Raw genomic sequence first — 19,229 nt, forward strand, 5'->3', positions numbered from 1 at the left:
CACGTGTGAGCCGAGGAGGGGCAGAGAGAGAGGGAGAGAGAGAGAATCCCAAGCAGGCTCTGTGCCATCAGTGCAGAGCCCAGCGTGGGGCTCAAACTCATGAAACTGTGAGATCATGACCTGAGCATAAACCAAGAGTCAGACGCTGAACCGACTGAGCCCCCCAGGTGCTCCATGAACTGCTGTTAATGTTCTACTTGTTGGTGTGGGTAGGGTATTCCCTTTGTGAAAATTCATCAAGCTGCACACTGATAATTTGTGTACTTTCTCATATAGGTTATTGTTTAATTAAAAAAAATTTTTAAGCTAGTCTCCTGAGCAAAATAGGGTCTCAAAGAATTTTTTTCATGTAGCAACTAATAACAAATGGATTCAGAAAAGTATATATATTACAAAAAAAAAGTATTATTTCATTTTGCTAAATGTACATAATGTTTATCTCTGGATTATGAGTGATATGTATTTCCTTTTTACCTTACTGTTTTATTTTTTCTATAATAATCACATTACTCAGCATTATATAAAATACAATTTGTTTTTTAAATATTTATTTTGATAGAGATAGAGAGTGTGAGTGGGGGAGGGGGGAGGGAGAGAATCCTAAGCAGGCTTTCACCGTCAGCACAAAGCCTGATGCAGGGCTTGAACTCATGAACCATGAGATCATGTTCCAAGTCAAATTCAGATGCTTAACCAACTGAGCCATCCAGGTGTCCCACAAGTTGTTTTTTAAAATAAAATTTGATTATAAGAAGTCAGGATAAGATAATGAGGAGAGGATTGGCACTCAAATACTTTAGCTCACTGTGCCCCAAAGACAGGGCTGTCTTACTGCCCTGGTTGTGACTGGATCCCCAGAAGCTGGAGACTTGTAAAGAAATGGGAAACGGGGGTGCCTGGGTGGCTCAGTCGGTTCAGTGTCCAACATCAGCTCAGGTCATGATCTCTCAGTCCATGAGTTCGAGCCCTGCGTTGGGCTCTGTGCTGACAGCTCGGAGCCTGGAGCCTGCTTCAGATTCTGTGTCTCCCTCTCTCTCTCTCTGTTCCTCCCCCACTTGTATTCTGTCTCTCTCTCTCTCTCTCTCTCTCTCTCAAAAATAAATAACGATTCAAAGAAAAAAAGAAAAGAAAAGAAATGGGAAACGGTACAAGCAGGAAGGGCTCAAGGTCAACATACAGAAGAAATGTGGAAGCTATAGGGAGAGGCCAAGGCTTTCCTGATCCTGGCCAGGACATTTCGACATACACCCCACCAAAACCTTCTCCTCCACTCCTAATCCATGTGTCTGTCTCACTCACTCTTACGTACCTTTCTCTCCAGGATCTGCCTTTGCCAGACGCAATGTTTTATGGTAACCCAATGCCACATTTCTACTGTTCTTGTCCATGGTGGTATCACTCAAGCTCCCCATGGAGCAGTTGTTCTGCATCTCCCTAGTCCACCAGGGGTGACAGTCCCAACTGGAAGATGGATTCCTTCCCTCCCCTTTGTCAGGAAACATGCTCTGCCATTTAATGAGCTTGGTTCTCCCATTTATGAGTCAGAGTAGGAAAACTATAAAATCCCCCTTTCAGGTTAATTATGGAGAGTGGAAGAGGAATATCCTAGCCATCAAGTGGAAGAATTGAGCTGTGTGTGTTTCTTATGTACCTCTAGAGGAGCATATTATTTATCCTGCAAATCCAAAAGAGAGAAAACCGGGCCATTGTGGTTTAAGTACTGCAACCTTGCTCATTATGCAAGTACATCAAACTTATGTAAAGTACCTAGCACGTGGGCCATCTCAGTAACTGCCTTATAATTAGCTTCTGTTTATTGAGCACTTAGGTCTTATCTAATCTTCGAAACCCTCTAAAATAGATTCTACTCATTCATTATTCAACAACTATACATTGCATTTATTATGTCTCAGCACTGCGCTAATTGCTGGAGATAGAAGTCAAAACAACAACAACAACAACAACAACAACAACAACAACAACAACAACAAAACAATATCCCTGCCTTCGTGGAGCTTACAGTTTGGTGGAGAAACAATATTATACAAATAGATGTAAAACCGCGACTGTGCCAAGTACTAAAATGGAGTTATCTAGCGCTGAGAGCCAGTAACCCCCGTTAAGGAAGACTAATGTGGAAGTGAATTTTGAGCAGGAGAAATAAGCAGGAGTTTTACCAGGTGGCCAAAGAGCAGGCAGAAGAAATAGCTATACGAAGGCTCTGAGGCCAAAGGGAAGTGTTAAATATAGGAGAATGAAAGGCAAGTGTGTACTGGGGTTGGAGGAGAGATTGATGGAGAAGGGAGGAATTAATTCTATGCCAGATCTACCTGATACCTGATGTTCCAGAACCGGAGTCCTAACCATTTCAACCTCTATTGTACAGGCCTACCCCCACCCACAAGAAGCAAAAAATCCGCATATGAATTTTAAAAGCTTTAAGGAAATAGGTGTAGTGTATGTGATTTTACAAAGAAAACCTGTCAGGGAACGAAAGAGACCTTGAGACTTCGAGGACTGGCATATGAGAACTAGAACACCTGCCCAGGACCCTCGGAATCACTCAGACTTCACACAGGGCTCCAAGCCGGAGAGGCGAGGAAGCTAGAAATTCAAGGCGACCGGGGCGAGACTCCCACAGCTGCACACTTCCTGCTCACCATTGCGGCTGCGCGCGCGCCGTTCCGGAAGCGGAAGTGCACTAGCGGTCACCGTTAATTTTCAAGATGGCGGCTCTCAATGTGCTGGTGTATCCTTGTGGACGGCTGCTCCGAGGGCTCCTGGCCGGTCCAGTCGCGACCTGCTGGGCTCGGCCTCCAGCTCGCGGGTTCAGGGAAGGTGAGTCCTGGGTCCCGGCTACCTTCCAACGTTGAGGGAAAGAGCGGGGGAGGTTGCTTCCCTCAGCCTCCATACGCCCCTCCCTCCCTTTCCTTAGCGCGGTTCTGAAACGCGGGAGATGCAGGCGCTCTGGGGGTGCTTGGAAGCACTTTCCAGACCCTGAAGCTATTATCTTGACTTCCCACTGCTCGCAAGTGTTCTCACTAGTAGGGGAGGACGGGGGGGAGGACGGAAAGAAAGGCCTGCTTAGTTAGCAGGGCAGGAAGAAACCTGTCCCGGGGTTCAGAAAAGTTTTCGGTAAACGTCTGCATGTTAGTTTTGATTTCCGTATTCTCCCAGCTGCTACCTCCCTCGTTAAAAAAAAAAAAAAAAAAAAAAAAAATCCCTGAACCATGAGCGAAGGACATGTGGCTACCCTCCCCAGTTTCTCATCCGAAAATGCTGTGTTCTGATGGCGACTTTTTCCGCCCTGGCCGCTAGTCTCCCAGAGAAGTGGAAGCTAAGGTGGAAAAGCCACCGAACAGCTGAGGCAGGCACATGCTAGATGGTGCTTCTCCTTTTCTATAATCGTTAAGTCTGGAAAGGCAGCCTGCTTCCAGAATTGAACTGAGAGCTTACAGAAGGCCAAGTACTGGACTTCAAATTGTCAAGGAATTCTGTCTGGAAAAAGAAAAGATACAACCCCTTTCCTGAGAAGTTAGGTTCTAATGAGATGATATGTATATGCTCCAACAAATGCAAGTTTTTACATGACTAAATATAGGGAGATTTGGTTACTAGAAACAGAAACCCAATTGGAAGTTTTACTGAGGGGAATGTGTCTTGAACAGGCTTTGTAAAAAAAGGATGGACTGGCAGAGAGTGAAAAGGTCTTTTGGGACATAGCCTTCCTTTGTGCATTGCTGGAAGCAGGAAAGGATGAGTGGTGTGCAAAAGTGATACTGGTTTTTGTTTTTGTTTTTTAAGATTCTGGCATAGTATTGGCCAACATATCCTTCAAAGCTGAAAGGTATCCAGAGGGAAAGGGTAATCCTTATTGTCAGAGGGAACAGAAAAGTCCAAAAAGAAGAACCAAATGAAGCATCCATTGGATTTGTCTCAGAAAGGGTCTCTTTTTAGCTTTCAGACCGCAGTGGCAGACCGGGCTCCTGGTAGGCCTGGCCCCAACTAACTGGGCTTGGCCTCCAGCTCGCAGATTCAGGGGAGGTGAGGGGGGGTCCCAGTTTGGGGAAATCAAAGAGAGATCTCATGAAGAAACAGAAATAGGTATGTTAGAAGAACTTAGCTGTGAAGGGAAAATGGAACATTTACTAGAAAGAACGACATAATTCAGATACTGCCTGGTTAACATTAGATAAACTAATCCATTAATAAAGAAAGGTACCAAAGAGATCATGCTGATGACAGAAGGACTTAGTAAGATGTTTCATCTCTACCCATGCTGCACAATAAGCATACACCCATAAGATTTTTGAGGGTGTCTACCAAGCATCAGGCTCTAACACCTGCTGTTTACATATCCATTGTGAAATTGAAAGTTGAAAACAGTTTTTTGCCATGTTTCCAGAGAATGTACGAGAGGAATCAGGGTTGGTTTGTTTGTTTACAAAAGAGTATTTGAGATTCAAATTTTTTCAGCTGGAGATTTTGTGAAATGATGGACTCTATAATCAGATTGGTCTTTCAACTCTTTCTCTCCGTAAATATCTGGGTTGGTAACTCTTTGGTGTTACTCGCCGTCAGACCTAAAAGCTAAATCATTGAATCAATGTGACCTTACATAAAGGCGTTACCATATTCTTTATTCTGCTTGAGAACCACCTGTCTTCAAAGCCTTTAAATGAAACCACTTTGTCTTGATACACTATTTAAAGTTGTGGGGAGGAAGCTGGGTGTTTTGCTGAAAATACTCATCCTACTTTTTAGAGTATCAGACAGTACTCCCTAATTATAGGCAGAGTTCATGAACACCCAACACTTGCCTGTAGTGACTTCAGGCTAAAGCAGTGGTTCTCAACCGGGGGCAGTTTTGTCCCCCAGGGAACATTTGGCAATGTCTAGAAACACTTTTGGTTGTCACAACTGGTAGTCCTGGCATTTGGTGGGTAGAGGCCAGGGATGCTGCAAAACATCCAGTGCACAGGATGGCATCCCCAGCAAGCTCCAGGCTCTGACCGGCAGCACAGAGCCTGACACAGGGCTCAAAATCACAAGCCATGAGATCATGACCTGAGCCGAAGTCGGACACTCAACCGACTGAGCCACCCAGGCACCCCCTTCTCAACAGTTCTTACAAGTGGATATTACTGACATTTTTACAATGAGAAAATCTGGCCCAGAGGAGTTCAGTAGCTGCCCAAGATCACACAGCTAGTAAGTGATGGCCTCGAAGTAGAGCCAGCACTCTTCCCTCTCCACCATTAATATCACTGGGCTACTCGACAGAAGGGCTTCCCTGTGGTTCTCCCCCAGTGAAAACTCTCATCACTTAACTCGCCGAGGACCATTAGTACTTTTTATGGGAAAGATTGTGTTAGATCTCATTCCTGCCTTATCACTCTTGGGAAGGAAATGTATTTAAATTTTTTTTTATTTTAAGTTTATTTATTTTTGAGAGAAAGAGCGAGTGGGGGAGAGGCAGAGAGAGAGGGTGAGAGAGAATCCCAAGCAGCCTCCGCACTGTCAGCATGGAGCCCAATGCAGGGCTCGAACCCCACAAACCGTGATATCATGACCTGAGCTGAAACCAAGAGTTGGGCACTCAACTGACTGAGCCACCCAGGTGCCCCGTGGGAAGGAAATGTATTTAAAACAAGAAAAATAAACAGACATGACTATCTGAATGAATAATAATCATCTATCAGAAACCAGTGCAGAGTATGTTGAAATGAGTAAAGGCTGAGGGAATTTTCTTCATCTTTTCCAGTTAGCTAAGGGGTTTTCTGGAGGACTTAGCAATTCAGACAAGGATGTGCATGTCAAGTGGACATCTCTATAGCTAAAAGCTTTAAGAGATGAGTGTGTGAGTTGGGGGCTTTCCAGACTTGAAGGGACATAGTCCAGAGTAGCCTGCTAGTGGAAAAAGCATAGGAAAGTGTAAAACAGAGGGACATTCCCATCGGAGGTCCAAGGGAAAAGAACAGGCTAGGTGATTAGGGAATCAGAAAACTTTGGTAACAGGGGCGCCTGGGTAGCTCAGTCAGTTAAGCGTCCGACTTCAGCTCAGGTCACGATCTCGTGGTCTGTGGGTTCGAGCCCCGCATCGGGCTCTGGGCTGATGGCTCAGAGCCTGGAGCCTGCTTCCAATTCTGTGTCTCCCTCTCTCTCTGCCCCTGCCCCGTTCATGCTCTCTCTCTGTCTCAAAAATAAATAAAACGTTTAAAAAAAATCTATAAAAAAGAAAAAAAAAAGAAAACTTTGGTAACAGAACTAAAGATGAACAAAAGGGAGTGGGGAAGGAGTTTGAGAAAAGTAGTCAATAGCCAGAAGTGCTGCCACACATCCCAAACCCCCACTCGACTCCCTGGCCCTGCCCTAAGACTTGTAAGTGCTGCCTGTTGGCCATCAGTGACTCCGTTCTGTAATATTGTGCTTGGGACTTGGTTTCCATGGATCCTGTCCAAGAAGGACTTGGTCTCTGGGCACTTGCTGTGGCAGCGCCCTCCACATCATTCATGGGTCCTCCTTCCAACTTTACTAAACAGTTGAGTCTTTATACTGCCGCAGTTCACTGTGTCTGTGTTTATGTGGCCATCAAGGTCTTTCTGCGTTCACTGCAATCTCACCACAGCGCTGTTTGCTCTCGACTGTTATAATTCAGTTGTCTTGGATTCCATCCTAGGCGAGTATTTATTGAAGTACTCAAAGGACCTCTTTACAAGGCATGGACTTTTATTGTAGTGAAGTTCCCATACTTGGTTTCATTCCTTTTTCTCCTCTAGGCCAAAGACTGTCTTCCTGTTCTGTTCTAATTCTCCACAGTAGGTAGAGCAGGGCTGTACCCTCCACAGGTGCTCAGCAACTTGTGTTGTCTCACATGGGACGGATGATTTGATGTGTATGAGAACTGCCTATCTTAGAAGATTCGACCCCTAATTCCAGTTTAGAAAACTGCTTCATGTCTTTCCTTAGTTTACTTGATAATAGCCACACCTCAGAGCACAAGGGTGATTCCATCTTTTTCTAAACAAGTTTTCCGTTAGTACCTAAACCTCTTAGTCCAGCTTTTCATGGCCATCCCCATCTTGAACGGAGAGGAGGTCAGGGACAAAATGGATCTCAGGGTTTGTTTGGTTTTGACTTGTTTTTGTATGCACACTGAAAATCAATACTGTTTTGATTCCTATCTCCTGTTTTCAGAAGCTCAAAATCTGCTAGGGGCCTCTTCAGGCTCCAGCCAGGCCTCCTGCCCCTGCACTGAGACACAGCCCTGATCACTCTCAATCCTGCGAGAGTTCTCGGGTCATTCCTTCTGGTTTGACAAGTTGTCTGCATAAGATAAGCATCTGCCTATTGTTTTACCCACTGGATTATAGTAAGATGATTCACTGGCTCAGGGTTGCTGTGTGGGGAGCTAGTGAACAGCCGAGCTGGCCACAGGCTTTTGATCTCTCTTCCAGGGGCCAATGAGATGACTTCAGGGTTTGGTTCTTTGCCGGGAGTGATGTGTGTTCTGTTAGATTTGTTTACCTCATGGTTAGGACCCAAGTGCCTCCACAGAGAGGGGAACCACATGTTTATCCGCTTCATGTTTCAAGACATCGTTCTCCTGCTGGCTTGAGTGTACCAGAATGTGTCTCTCCTTTTGTTTCCTACCGGGATTATTAAAAACTTGCCCCTCACCTGTTGCTGCTTAGATTTGGTTGCTCTCTGCCCCTCTCCCAAGTTGGTTTTTGCAAAGTTTCCGGGGTGCCTGGAAGCCCTGCTGAGCTGGGGCTGAGTCCTTTTTCTGCTCCCCCCGCGTTTGTACATTGACACGTTCCAGTGACCGTCTCCCTGCAGCTGTGCTGGCCTCCTGACTGAGCATCAGTCTGAGTCTCACCCACATCCCACTCAGGCTGGTCTCTGTTCTGAACAAGTAGATCCGTGTGTGGGGTGACGCATTTTCTTTTACAGGGAGAAAACTAGTTTGTCTTTGAATGGATTAGTAACTACAGTGTTCTGGAGGAAGCCTCAGGGCCCTTCTGGCCATCATTACTCCTTTGTGTATCTGGAGTGGGAACATTGAGGGGCTCTCAGGTTGGTTGTTTTGGAGTAACGAGTCTTTCTGAATGGTCTTGCCCAAAAAACAAATGGGGGACAATTCCAGACAGTCTGTGTCCAATTAGGTGTTGGTCACAGAACTCAGTGATCACAGATGCTGCCCTGGGCCTCCAGTTGAGTTAGAATTGCCTCATTTTTTTCTTAGACATTCTCTTTCTCTCTTTTTCTTGTTTATTATTTATTGCAAAAGCAGTACATGTTTATTTTAGAAACTTTAGAAAATATGGACAGGCATAAAGAGAATAAATTCACGTACTGCCACCACTGAATGAAAACAGCATTATCATTTGGGTACACAGCTTCAGGGGTCTGAGCCTCCTGAAGTCTACGTCTGATTGTATGCTCATCAGCGTGTTTCCAGGAAAAGATCCGTAATTTTCACTAGATTTTTTTTAATGTTTATTTATTTTTGAGAGAGACAGAGTAGGAGTGGGGGAGGGGGAGAGAGAGAGGGAGACACAGAACCTGAAGCAGGCTCCAGGATCTGAGCTGTCAGCATAGAGCCTGGTGTCGGGCTCGAACCCGCCAACCGCAAGATCATGACCTGAGCCGAAGTCGGACACTTAACCGACTGAGCCACCCAAGCGACCCTTCACTAGATTCTTAACATGAAGAACAACCTTAGGCTCTCTCTAATCCGCACTACTCCTTGCCTTGGCTGAAGCTGAGTAAAACTCATTATGGTAGCCAAGCTGCGGTTAAAATCCAGTTTTAGTATTTAGGGAGACAATTTGCAGTCTAGCTAAGTGGACCGAAGTTTTCAGTGACAGTAATTAGCAGCCAGAAGGGAACCATGACAAGTACTTCGTGGTCTTGATGCTAGCTAGCATTTATTGAGCATGTGCTGTGTACCAGTTCCTATGCTAATGGCAATGGTTTCTCTCTTTCTGAAGAAACTGGGAGAACAAGGAAGAATCTCCAAGAACTTTTTTTTTTTTTAATGTTTGTTTATTTTTGAGAGAGAGACAGTGTGAGCAGGGAAGGGGCAGAGAGAGGGAGACACAGAATCCAAAGCAGGCTCCAGGCTCCGACCTGTCAGCACAGAGCCCGATGCGGGGCTTGAACTCCTGAACCACGAGATCATGACCTGAGCCGAAGAAGTCGGAGGCTTAACCGACTGAGCCACCCAGGCGCCCCTCCAAGAACTTTGTTTGATGTTTGCCGAACCTGCACCATGGGCTTGGTTCTTCTTTGAATATTGTTGAAGTTGTCATTCTGCATCCTGGTTGAATACACCAGGAGTAAATACATACAGCCTGATGGGTGTGTGTGTGACTTACCGTCTTGCCCTCGAGTTTTCTTCTGACTGCCTCAGACCTTAACAGGTGGAGAGCTCTGTCTGGAATTGCAGTGCTCTCCTGAAAACTCAGCCTGGACCAGCGTCTGCAGGGCCCTCTCCCCCACCACCCTCTCCAGTGTACATACAGCAAAGGTGCAACCCTGCAGGAGAGGAGTGGAGAAGGACAGAGGAGTTAAGTCACACCGCTGCCTCATACAGCTGTAACCTGGCTTCCCAGGCTGAGTTCTGGGAGTGCCATCCGCTTGTCTGCTGTGGGGCCGCTGGCACAGCATTAGTTCAGTCCTGTGTCTGAAACGTCAGGGTCAGAAGCCATGTTTGTCTGATTCTTGTCATGAAAGGACACATGCAGTAGGTACTTTTGAAGACCTTTTAGATGCTTCTGTCCCCACCCCCACCTCACCTCTGAGGTCACATCGCTAGGCATGGGAGGGTAGGATCTTGCCAATTCCCCTGGTTTAGAACCAAGATGAATTTTGGCTCAGAACAACAAAAACAATGTGGAGACCCTTAATCCCAGAGAGATGATATTACTTGGGGATCTAGGCTTGCCCCCACCTAGCCTCAAGGGCATAGAGCCTTGGCACTTGGAGGTGAACCCTGTACCCTTTTCTCTTCCAGGTGGGGATAGTGGGAGAGTGCAGACTGAAAGCTCCGTTTTTCTGCATGTGTAGAATTTGAGCTATTATTTGAAACTCACTGTTCCTTATTAAATGGCTGACCTAATTTTTCCCCTTTATCTCTGTAGTGGTGGAGATCCAAGAAGGGAAGACAACTATAGTAAGTATCATTGAGCTGGCCACTACAGCCTCTTTAATGCTTGTAGCTGCCTGGGAGGGACAGATGGACGGAGGCCCAAACTGGACTCCTGGCTTCAGGAGCAGCTCCCTCTGTCATCATAAATCCCACAGTCTACCATTTTTCAAGCTGTGCACTGTAGTGGTTGAATCAGAGACGGTCACTGTGCCTGGACTGAGGCCTCTGTTATTTGATTAAAGTGGCATTTTGTATGACAAGGTCTCAGAGGTCTTTGTTGATACATTCTTTGGTGGGTGATTAATCAGTTTTCTAAAGGGGAAACTAAGGCAGTGGTGAGACTGGAAAGCCCAAGTAAGCTGACCCATGGTGGGGAGCCTGGATCTCAGTCCCTTTCTTTCCTGCCTAGAATGACCAAGCTACTTCTTAAGTGACACAGTTAAAAGGTGACACTGTCTGGGCCCTGGGCTCTCTAGCTAGTGCGCTGGCTTGTCTGTTGGTTAAGTAGTTAGAATGATTCTTCATCCACCTACTCCCCCCTTTCCCTCAGTGGGCCCATCTCACCTCCCTTCCTCGGGGAGTCATGGGGCCTAGATTATCCTATAATCCCTAAAAGACAACGTTGTTTTCACATGGCCTGCCATGCTTCCAAGAAACCCTCAACTACTCCACAGAGCTCCCAGAAGCCTCTAACTTCCATGTCAACCAGGGATTTAACCCTTCTGGCAGCCAGCCACGCTTGATCCTCCTCAAGGCAGTCTTATCCCCAGGACAAGCCCTCTTTGGGTTCCCTCTTTGGGTCTTCCCCAGAATACTTCCTCCTGCTTTTCACTGGTTAACCTCAAAACAGTTCTTTTTAGGGGGCTCCCATCCCTCTGGGCACCTCTTTTGGCTCCCTTATTCAAAGCCAAAACAAGCATTCACCCTAGAAACTCCATGCTGGTGGAGAAAAATATATCTGACCTTTGAATATGGAGTGTTTTTCCATATGGAGCGTGAATTTGCTATTTGCAAAATAAACGTGGAGACATTGTGGCACTGTGAGACCCCTGGCTGACTTTGGGTACTGCTCACTTTCTGGATCTCACTGTCTTCATCTATAAAATAAGATTATGATGCTTCCCTCACTAGGTCATAGGGGTGAAATGGGGTGATACATGTGAACCATTATTAGCACAGAGCCAGGCATACAATGGGGAGTCAATAAATGTTAGCTCTCTCCCCCGTCAGGTCCGCCTTAACTTCCTCCCAAGACCTACCATGCGTCTCCACGTTTTCCCCAATGCACTTCTCCATTTCTGGCATGGCTGTGGTAGCCTTGGTAGAAAGTTAGGTAGCAGTGCCCGCACAGCCTTGCATTGCATCCAACCCCCTTTCCCTTTTGCCACTTCTCCCCCAGGAGACAGTATTGCTTTCCTCCCAGAGCCCAGCCTCGCTCTCATGATCCATGGCCTCAATCAGCAAGGCTTTCTAAACTCCCCCTCTTGTAATCAGAGCTGCCTCCCAGATCATTGGCTTATTAATTCCAAGGCTGTGTCACAGGATACAGCAGCAATGGCGGAGGTCATTGCACACGTGGCCTCAGCAGGATTTGAAAGGTGGCATCCAAAATGATGAAAGCAAGGAGGAAGACGGGGGAGTGTATCTTCCCACGTGTGTTTTAAAAAGAGAGAAAAAGCAGGAGGGTACACGATACCTGCTTATAGAGGCATAGATCAGGCTTTCTCAGCCTCAGTGCTGTTGGCATTTGGGGCTGGCTAAATCTGTTGTGGGGGCTGTTCTGTGCCTTGAAGCATTAGCAGCTTCCCAGCTAGATGCCAGTAGCACCCCATCCCCCAGCTGTGGCAATCTAAAATGTCTCAGACATTGTCCCACATCCCCTGGGGGGCAAAATCCTGTCTGGTGGAGAACCACTGGCATAGACTTACCTCTGTAAGATGAAGCTGGAAATGGCACTTTCCTCTGAGAAGGATATGTGGGACGGGAGGGAGACTTCCTTTTAACTGTGTATCCCTGCACAGTTTGAAACTTCTTAGCATATGCATTTATTACTTTTTCCCAAAGCATGAAACATGATGTTCTGGTGTTTTCTTTTGCTTTGTTTTGTTTTGTTTTGTTTTAGGAAGGGAAGATAGTGTTCAGCTGATAAAGCAAACCCCTCCCTCTTGCCATCAACATTAAGTCTAATTGCCACTACTCTTACATGCCACCGTGTGTCTCTGGCCACCCCTAAGGCCCAGTATACAAAAGCTGCAGAACCACCAGCACAGTTCGGGTGGAGAGACCTATCAGCCACTCCCACAGGTCCCCAGAGATGAACTTTCCCCAGCATCTCACCATTTTGGGGGTTGCTCAAGGATCTGAAGCCCCACATGGCCTTCTCCCTCACTGGCTCTCTTTCTCTGCCTCCTAGATTGAAGGCCGGATGACAGGGACTCCCAAGGAAAGTCCAGACCCCCCTAACCCCACTGGCCAGTGCCCCATCTGCCGGTGGAACCTGAAACACAAGTATGGCTATGAGGTGAGTCTACTCAGACACTCAGTTCTGCATGTCATGGAGGTCATGGTCCCTGGTTCACTTCAGCAGCATCCCCACTCCCCAACCCCAACCCCACCCGCCAGCCACTGCATCTCATGGAGCCACCAAAGACAGGAGCATTTTGTTCAATGGCTCTCAACCCTGGCTATGCCAGGGAGCTTAAAAAAAAAAAAAAACCAGCCCCGCCCCAGACACTGATTCCATTGGTCTGGGGTGGAGCCTGGCCATCATGATTTTTTAAAGCTCCCAGGGTGATCCTAATGTGTAGTCAGGGTTGAGAGTCACTAACTTAGATCATGGTCTGGTTGCATGCAGTTCAGACCACCAGGGCCCTGTAACCCAGTCTTGCAGGGCATGTTCCCAAGGGGATGAAATCAGGATCTAGATTTGGCTTTTTGCCTTTTCTTAGGAGGGTATATTTGGAGAGTCCTCACTATGCTCTGGGGACACATTACTGTCTCTTTCCATACGAAGCTATAAAGGCTCCTGTTCGCTCCAGCTCTTCTAGAGCTGTTGTCTCCACGGAAAGGTGATAATGGTGAATAACAACAAGACGTAACCCGCACTGAGTGCAGGCTCCATGTCAGGCACTGTTGTAAGCATTTACATGTCTTAATTCACTTAGCTTTCACAATATCCCTGTGAAATAGGTATTTTTTTCACCCTTGTTTTCTAGATGAGGAAATTCGAGGCATGGAAAAGTTGATGAATTTGCCTCAGTTCACCCAGCTAGTATCAGAGCCAGGATATAAACTCTAGGGATACAAAACCCAGGCAGAGCCTACTATCCTGACTGCTGTTCGCCATCCTCTCTAGAAACAGGGAGGCCTTGGGGGAAGGGACGCAGCCCTAGAAAAATCCATACTTGTCCTTCAGAGTTCTATTGGTGACATTAAGCACCCTATTTTTAGGTTTCAGGTGATTCAGGCTCTGGGCCAATTTGACCTGCAAGTTGTCCCTGTGCCCCTCTGTGGAATGGGATGACTAAGGGCAGAGATCCCGGTCAGGTGGTAAGAGCAGGAGAGGCCACATGCCCATGGGATCTGAACAGAATGACCCGACTAATCTCCTGGGCCGGGAGCCTTGGCTCTGGGCCACCCAGCAGGGAGGGGGGCTCCTTTCACTCTGCCCTGGGCCCTTCTGCTCATAACTGCCTGAAGTAATCGGAAGCCGGCAGGTCACGGAGCAGTGTTGACAGCTTCTTGTGACATGAAGTTAGTGGGGTTGTGTCCATACTTAGAATCCCAGCTGAAAATGGGGAAGTGAAGCCCACACCTGCCTAACCACCATGGGGCACTCTTTCTACCAGCCGTTTCCAGGAAATGGATTTGGCTGTGTTTATCCAGCAGAAGAAATCCAATCCCCTCCGAGGTAAAGGCTAAAGTTGTTTTCCTTTTACCCCTTTCCACTCAGGACAATGTTAGCCTGAGCTGCACAAAGCTGTCGGCTAGCTTGGCAGCCTGCAGTGGGGGGCTGGGGCTGTGGGCCCAGTTTATTAGTCCTGTATAATCTAATCCAAGTTCTTTTCACCAGATTCTAAAGATTACAGGGGTGGGAATTGGGGGCTCGGGTCCCTGAGGAGCTGTCCAGTGATTAAAACAAATCTGCGGTTATACAGCGAGGCGCCTGCCAGGGCAGCAAGTCAGTTTGTGGAACATGACTGCTGAGACTGGCATGCCAGGCCCCTCAGGTGGGCGGGGCTGCCATCTCCATCGGGAAGTAATAGCTTTTATTTAACCCCCTCAGCCACCCTGTGAAAGTTGGAAGGGGAACTCAACTCTGGTCTTGATTTTGGCTCTGTTTGTCCTTGTTTCCTTCACTTGTCCAAAGCGGTCTCACGGTCCAAAGGAAGCCTGAGGATCCATTCACATCTGCTCACGGGGGGCTTAAGAAGATGTGGCATTCAACTTCACAACCCTGGTCCCCTCCCACTCGGCTCATATGCTGCCTCGCACTTCCAAGGGAAGAGCATAGGTTGGAGGGGTGGTCTGTGTGTATTCTGGCCCCATGGCATGTAGGCTTTGGGGTAGAAATGGTACCCATTTTCCCACTTTCCCTCTTGTGTGGAAATCTGTGACGTGCCCCCTATCTCACCCAAGGAGAATAACAGACGTTTCATTACCAGAAAAGATGCTGCTGGCGCTTGAAAAATTAATGCACTTTTTTTTTTTTTTTTTTTAAGACCAAGCAGGGGAGGGCAGAGGGAGAGAGAAAATCTTAAGCAGGCTCCACGCTCAGCACAGAACCCAACATGGGGCTCAGTCTCACGAACCGTAAGATCATGACCTGAGCTGAATCCAGAGTCCAATGCCCAACAAATTGAGCCACCCAGGTGCCCCAAGATTAACCCTTCTTGAAGAGTTTGTTTTCTAATCTATCAAAGATTCTTATGGAGGAGCTGAGAGCCTTTGGAGTTGGTTATGGGTTGGAAAATCTTATCAAGTTGGGATTTAACTTTTGTTAGGGTAAAGGTGGAACAGTGTGCAAAGCTCTATATAGAAGGTGTGGTATCAGGTTGGTTCCTGAGGGAGACATCAACCCCCTGGAGTGCTGGGGTGGGACGGCCTCCCCTGTAGGCCACAAGGCCCTGGTTCCCTACATCAAACACCTACCAGCTGAGTATCTGCAGTTTTCCCTTTCCACTAGGATGTTCTGCTGCTCAGTCAGTTCATCCGGCCTTGCGGGGGCATGCTGCCTCGAAGGATCACAGGCTTGTGCCAGGAAGAGCACCGCAAGATTGAGGAGTGTGTGAAGATGGCACACCGGGCAGGTAGAATGCCCTCTCGGGGCTAAGAGGGGCAGAGGGCTATAGGTGCCATCCCCCCGATCCCACCCCTCGCTGGCCACCCCATGTTCCAGCCCCTCCTGGAAGAGAAATGGACATCCAGAGTCTTCATTATACCCGCCACCTGGTGCCAACTTCCTGCCCCCCTGGGCTTTCCCTCTAGCACCCAAGAGCTGCAAAGGGAGCTACAAGACCATCCCACATGTGCTCTTGCTTCCACTCAGGTCTGTTCCCAAATCACAGGCCTCGGCTTCCTGAAGGATTTGTTCCGAAGAGCAAACCCCAGCTCAATCGGTAAGCAAACCTGGGTGTCAGCACCAGGATCATTTGGCAGGCCCTCGGCTCTCACTGTATTCCACTGGGGAAGCCATTTACTGGAGCTCGTCCCATAGCTCTGAAAGCTAGAGGGCTCCTTGGCTGTCCGTTCCATCCCTCCCAGCATGAGCACCCACCGCCACTGCGGTGGTGTGCCGTGCACACTTCTGTGAGCCTCCCCTGCTGGCCTCAGCCTCTCTCCTCTTCCCTCCCCAGCTGGGCACTTAGCATAGGGGCAAAGAGGGTAAGAAGGTCTGCTGGTTGGGCATTAGAATGTGCTAATCCCCTGTTTATGACATCATACTGAGTTGCTATGGGAATGTCAGAGCACTTCTACAAACTTCGGTATCCCAGCACTAGGGTTACTAAAGGGCAAAATGAGGCCTTAGAAATGGGAGGGCTCTTTGGGGTAGGGCCACTGTGCACGTCCTACACTACAGAGCTTTAGCGTCCACATAGACCAGATTGCAAATGGCGCTCCCTAGAGTCCTGCAGTTAACCTGCAAGGCTGTTCATGGCAGCCTGGGAGGTCCTGAGCTTATGTAGAGGAGAGGAAGGCCCCTAGATCCTGGAATCAATCAGTCTGCCTTTCAGCCTAAGCAGGGTGGCCCCCTCTGGTATAGAAACACATTCCTGTCTCACACTCCCAGACAGCTCCTTTACCATACTCATGGTCTTCCTAGATCTGTGATACCCCCTTGTTGAGAGTAGATCTGGGCCCCTGCCCTCCGCAGTCTGTCCAGCTGCTACTATAACTGCTGTCTGTAGGGGACCAAAGATGGTTGAAGCAGAGCAAGACACCGCACCCACAGCGAACCTCTAAGGCTGAGCCCCAACAAAATGGCAGACACAGAGGGTGGGAGGCCAGGCAGCGGACCGGGGGTGCAGGGCCGGAGCTGGGTCTTCACTGACACCTCACCAGCACCCTGGCCCCATGCCCATCTCCACCTGTACCTCCCACGTTGCTAGCTGTGTCATTTGCCCGCAGCCCTGGGGGAGCAGATCATATTAACCTCTTCCTGCCTTTCCTGGACCATTTGGGGGTTGAGCCTACCCTCCCTTCTGACTTGTAAAGAGACAGCAGCCGGCCTGAGGACACAATCCATCCTGCCCTCAGGCCTTTGAAGCAAGGCCAGGCTCCCTCCCATATATCCGGTGTCCTTTAACGTGACACGGGATTGATGATGTGTGGGGGCTCTTGAGTTGCAAAAGGCCACTCTGGGGCAGGGGGGGGGTGGGGGGGGAGGGGAAGTCCTGACTACGAGGAAGTTTGATTCTCTTGCAAGGGACTTTATGATTCCATCCAGAGGTCCTTGAGCTGTCATATACTGGCCCAGGCTCTGCTGGGCCCTGGGGAGCTACACTTCCCTCTTCCCTGGCCCCTTCAGGAGAGATAGAAAGGAGCCTCAGTTCTTCCTAGAGCTGGAGTGTTCCCCAGAGAGCTAACCAGAGGCCACCTAGGCACTCCCCCCTGCCAGCTGGCTGTTCCATGTGGCACAGGCATCAGGCCCAGGGCTAGCCAAAGCCCGGCTTCCCGCTGGTCTCTCCAGGGCAGGGGGAAAACGGCCTTAGGGTAGCAGCTCTGAAGAACCTGGTCAGCCTCAAGATTTTCTGGGGTCCTTGATCCCAATGAGCATTCCTTTTGGGGAGCCTGTTCCCATACTACATCTCTTCACCCCTTCTGAAAACTGGGAGATGGCAGCTCAGGGACCTGCCGGGTGTTCCCCTCCCTTTACCTTTACTCTTCTGCTGTCCCAGCACCACCAGCCATAGACAGGCCATCCCTGGGCCCCACCTACTACACAAAAGTCTCCCTGATGGGGGCACTGACATTGACAGTATACTGGAGAGCCCTTCCCTCCCTGCCCATACTTGGAGTGTAGGCCAGCACTTCCCACAGCTTTTTACTTCCTCTCAGAGCTGATCCCTTTGCACGAGGCTAAGAGCAGGAAACCAAGGTCTGGGGGAGTTCAGCTGAAATGTATAAATCAGCAATCTTTTTTTTTTTTTTTTCCAGTTTTATCCAAAAATTTTCAACCAAGGTGATTAATTTTTTTTAATGAAAAAGTTTCTCATATGAGGGTCTCTAGAGGTGGCTGGGTTGAGCCCCAGCCTCGAGTGGAGGCAGGGGAGGAGCCTGGCTTTGCCATAGCTGAGCTTTCAGGACGAAGGGTGGGCCTCTCTGGACAAGATCCAGGTTTCATTCTGGACGGAGTAAACCCCAGTCCCAGCCGGCATGAGCCACTTTTCCGGGAACTGTCAGGGCCCTGGCCATCCCCAAAGGAGGCCAAAGGACTGTGGGCGGCAGCCATCTTCCCCCACCCCCCTCCTGCTTACAGGAACCTTCCTGGGCTAGGTCTGTGCCACAGGCCCTCACCCTTGGCTCCCATCATGGGTTGGGTGAGGGGCAAGGGTCCTACACCAGTATGGCTGCCCAGGGGATGCTCCCGGAAGGCTGGGTTGGCAGAGGGAGCCAAGTGGGGAAGAGGGAAGGATTCCTCCAGGCCTTACATCAGCCTCTCCTCTCCCCATGACTGAGGCCAGAGAGGAATGATCTGCTCTCTGGGCAACCTCTTCCCCCGCCTCCTCCCCCAGCAAGTATACACACAAACACTGACAACTCATAAAGATCAAGGGAGCACGTGGCCCTGGGCTGCCTGACCCTGGCCACACACACTTGAGGCAGCAAGAGCCCAGCCCATCTGTTTACAGCACACTCAGTCATTGCTCCCAGGAAAAGCCCCTGCTCCTCAAGAAGAGAAACTGGTGAAAGGCTCTGGCCTGAGGAGACAGTACCCACTCTCCCAGCTCTAGCATGGGCCACTGCCCTCACAGCCACCTCCCTACCCTCCCTCCACAGGTACCTGACCCGCTGGTCCCCCCGCTCCGTCAAGCCCATCTATAATAAAGGCCGCCGCTGGAACAAAGTGCGCATGGCTGTGGGGTCACCCCTCCTGAAAGACAACATCTCCTACTCAAGAAAGCCTTTGGTGCTGTATCACTGACGGGGCAGAGCTTCCTGAGAACGTGATCAGAGCTCCTGTACTCTGGCCCAGCTCCTCCAATGGGCACGGCAGGCACAGGAGGCAATGGACCAACTTCAGTGCCCTCACCCTGCCTGGTGACAGCACTGGGAGGGTGGCGGGGTCCCTGAGCAGCAGTTGTGGTCCTATAACTGGCAGTTCTTCCAAAAAAGAATATCATAAACCAGGCTCATGGACTCCACCACTGGTTATGTGTGCTCACTGCCTGGGAAGTGCAAGGGCCTTGAGCCCATTTCTAGCCAGTTACTGAACATCGAGTCACTAATCCCTTGTGATAGGCCAAGATGGTTCCCTAGCCCTGTGTTGACCGCCTTCAGCTCTTCACCCTGCAGGGCTTCGAGGAAATAAGTTGAGCTGCCTTCCTCGGAAGGCTCCTGGCTGTCCCCTCCCCTC

At 48.9% G+C, this 19,229-nt stretch overlaps 1 protein-coding gene across 3 annotated transcripts; it reads left to right on the top strand.

Moving 5' to 3' along the window:
* The first annotated feature begins 2,695 nt into the window (after window positions 1–2,695).
* Window positions 2,696–19,017, top strand: MRPS18A (mitochondrial ribosomal protein S18A). 3 transcript variants are annotated; one of them, XM_019457258.2, is made up of 6 exons: window positions 2,700–2,838; window positions 10,146–10,177; window positions 12,567–12,674; window positions 15,339–15,462; window positions 15,641–15,771; window positions 18,653–18,719. In XM_019457258.2, exons 1-5 carry the CDS (start codon window positions 2,727–2,729, stop codon window positions 15,733–15,735), a joined length of 471 nt encoding a protein of 156 aa, XP_019312803.1. In that variant the 5' UTR covers window positions 2,700–2,726; the 3' UTR covers window positions 15,736–15,771; window positions 18,653–18,719. The 3 variants fall into 3 exon arrangements, with proteins under 3 accessions (XP_019312802.1, XP_019312803.1, XP_019312801.1); XM_019457256.2 differs by having other exon boundaries at window positions 2,701–2,838; window positions 15,702–15,771; window positions 18,653–19,017; XM_019457257.2 differs by lacking the exons at window positions 15,339–15,462; window positions 15,641–15,771; window positions 18,653–18,719 and adding exons at window positions 14,002–14,063; window positions 14,523–15,089 and having other exon boundaries at window positions 2,696–2,838.
* Window positions 19,018–19,229: the final 212 nt, after the last annotated feature.

The sequence above is a fragment of the Panthera pardus genome, unplaced genomic scaffold (assembly GCF_024362965.1).
Source record: "Panthera pardus isolate Hobbes unplaced genomic scaffold, ASM2436296v1 HiC_scaffold_17, whole genome shotgun sequence".
Lineage (NCBI taxonomy): Eukaryota > Metazoa > Chordata > Mammalia > Carnivora > Felidae > Panthera > Panthera pardus.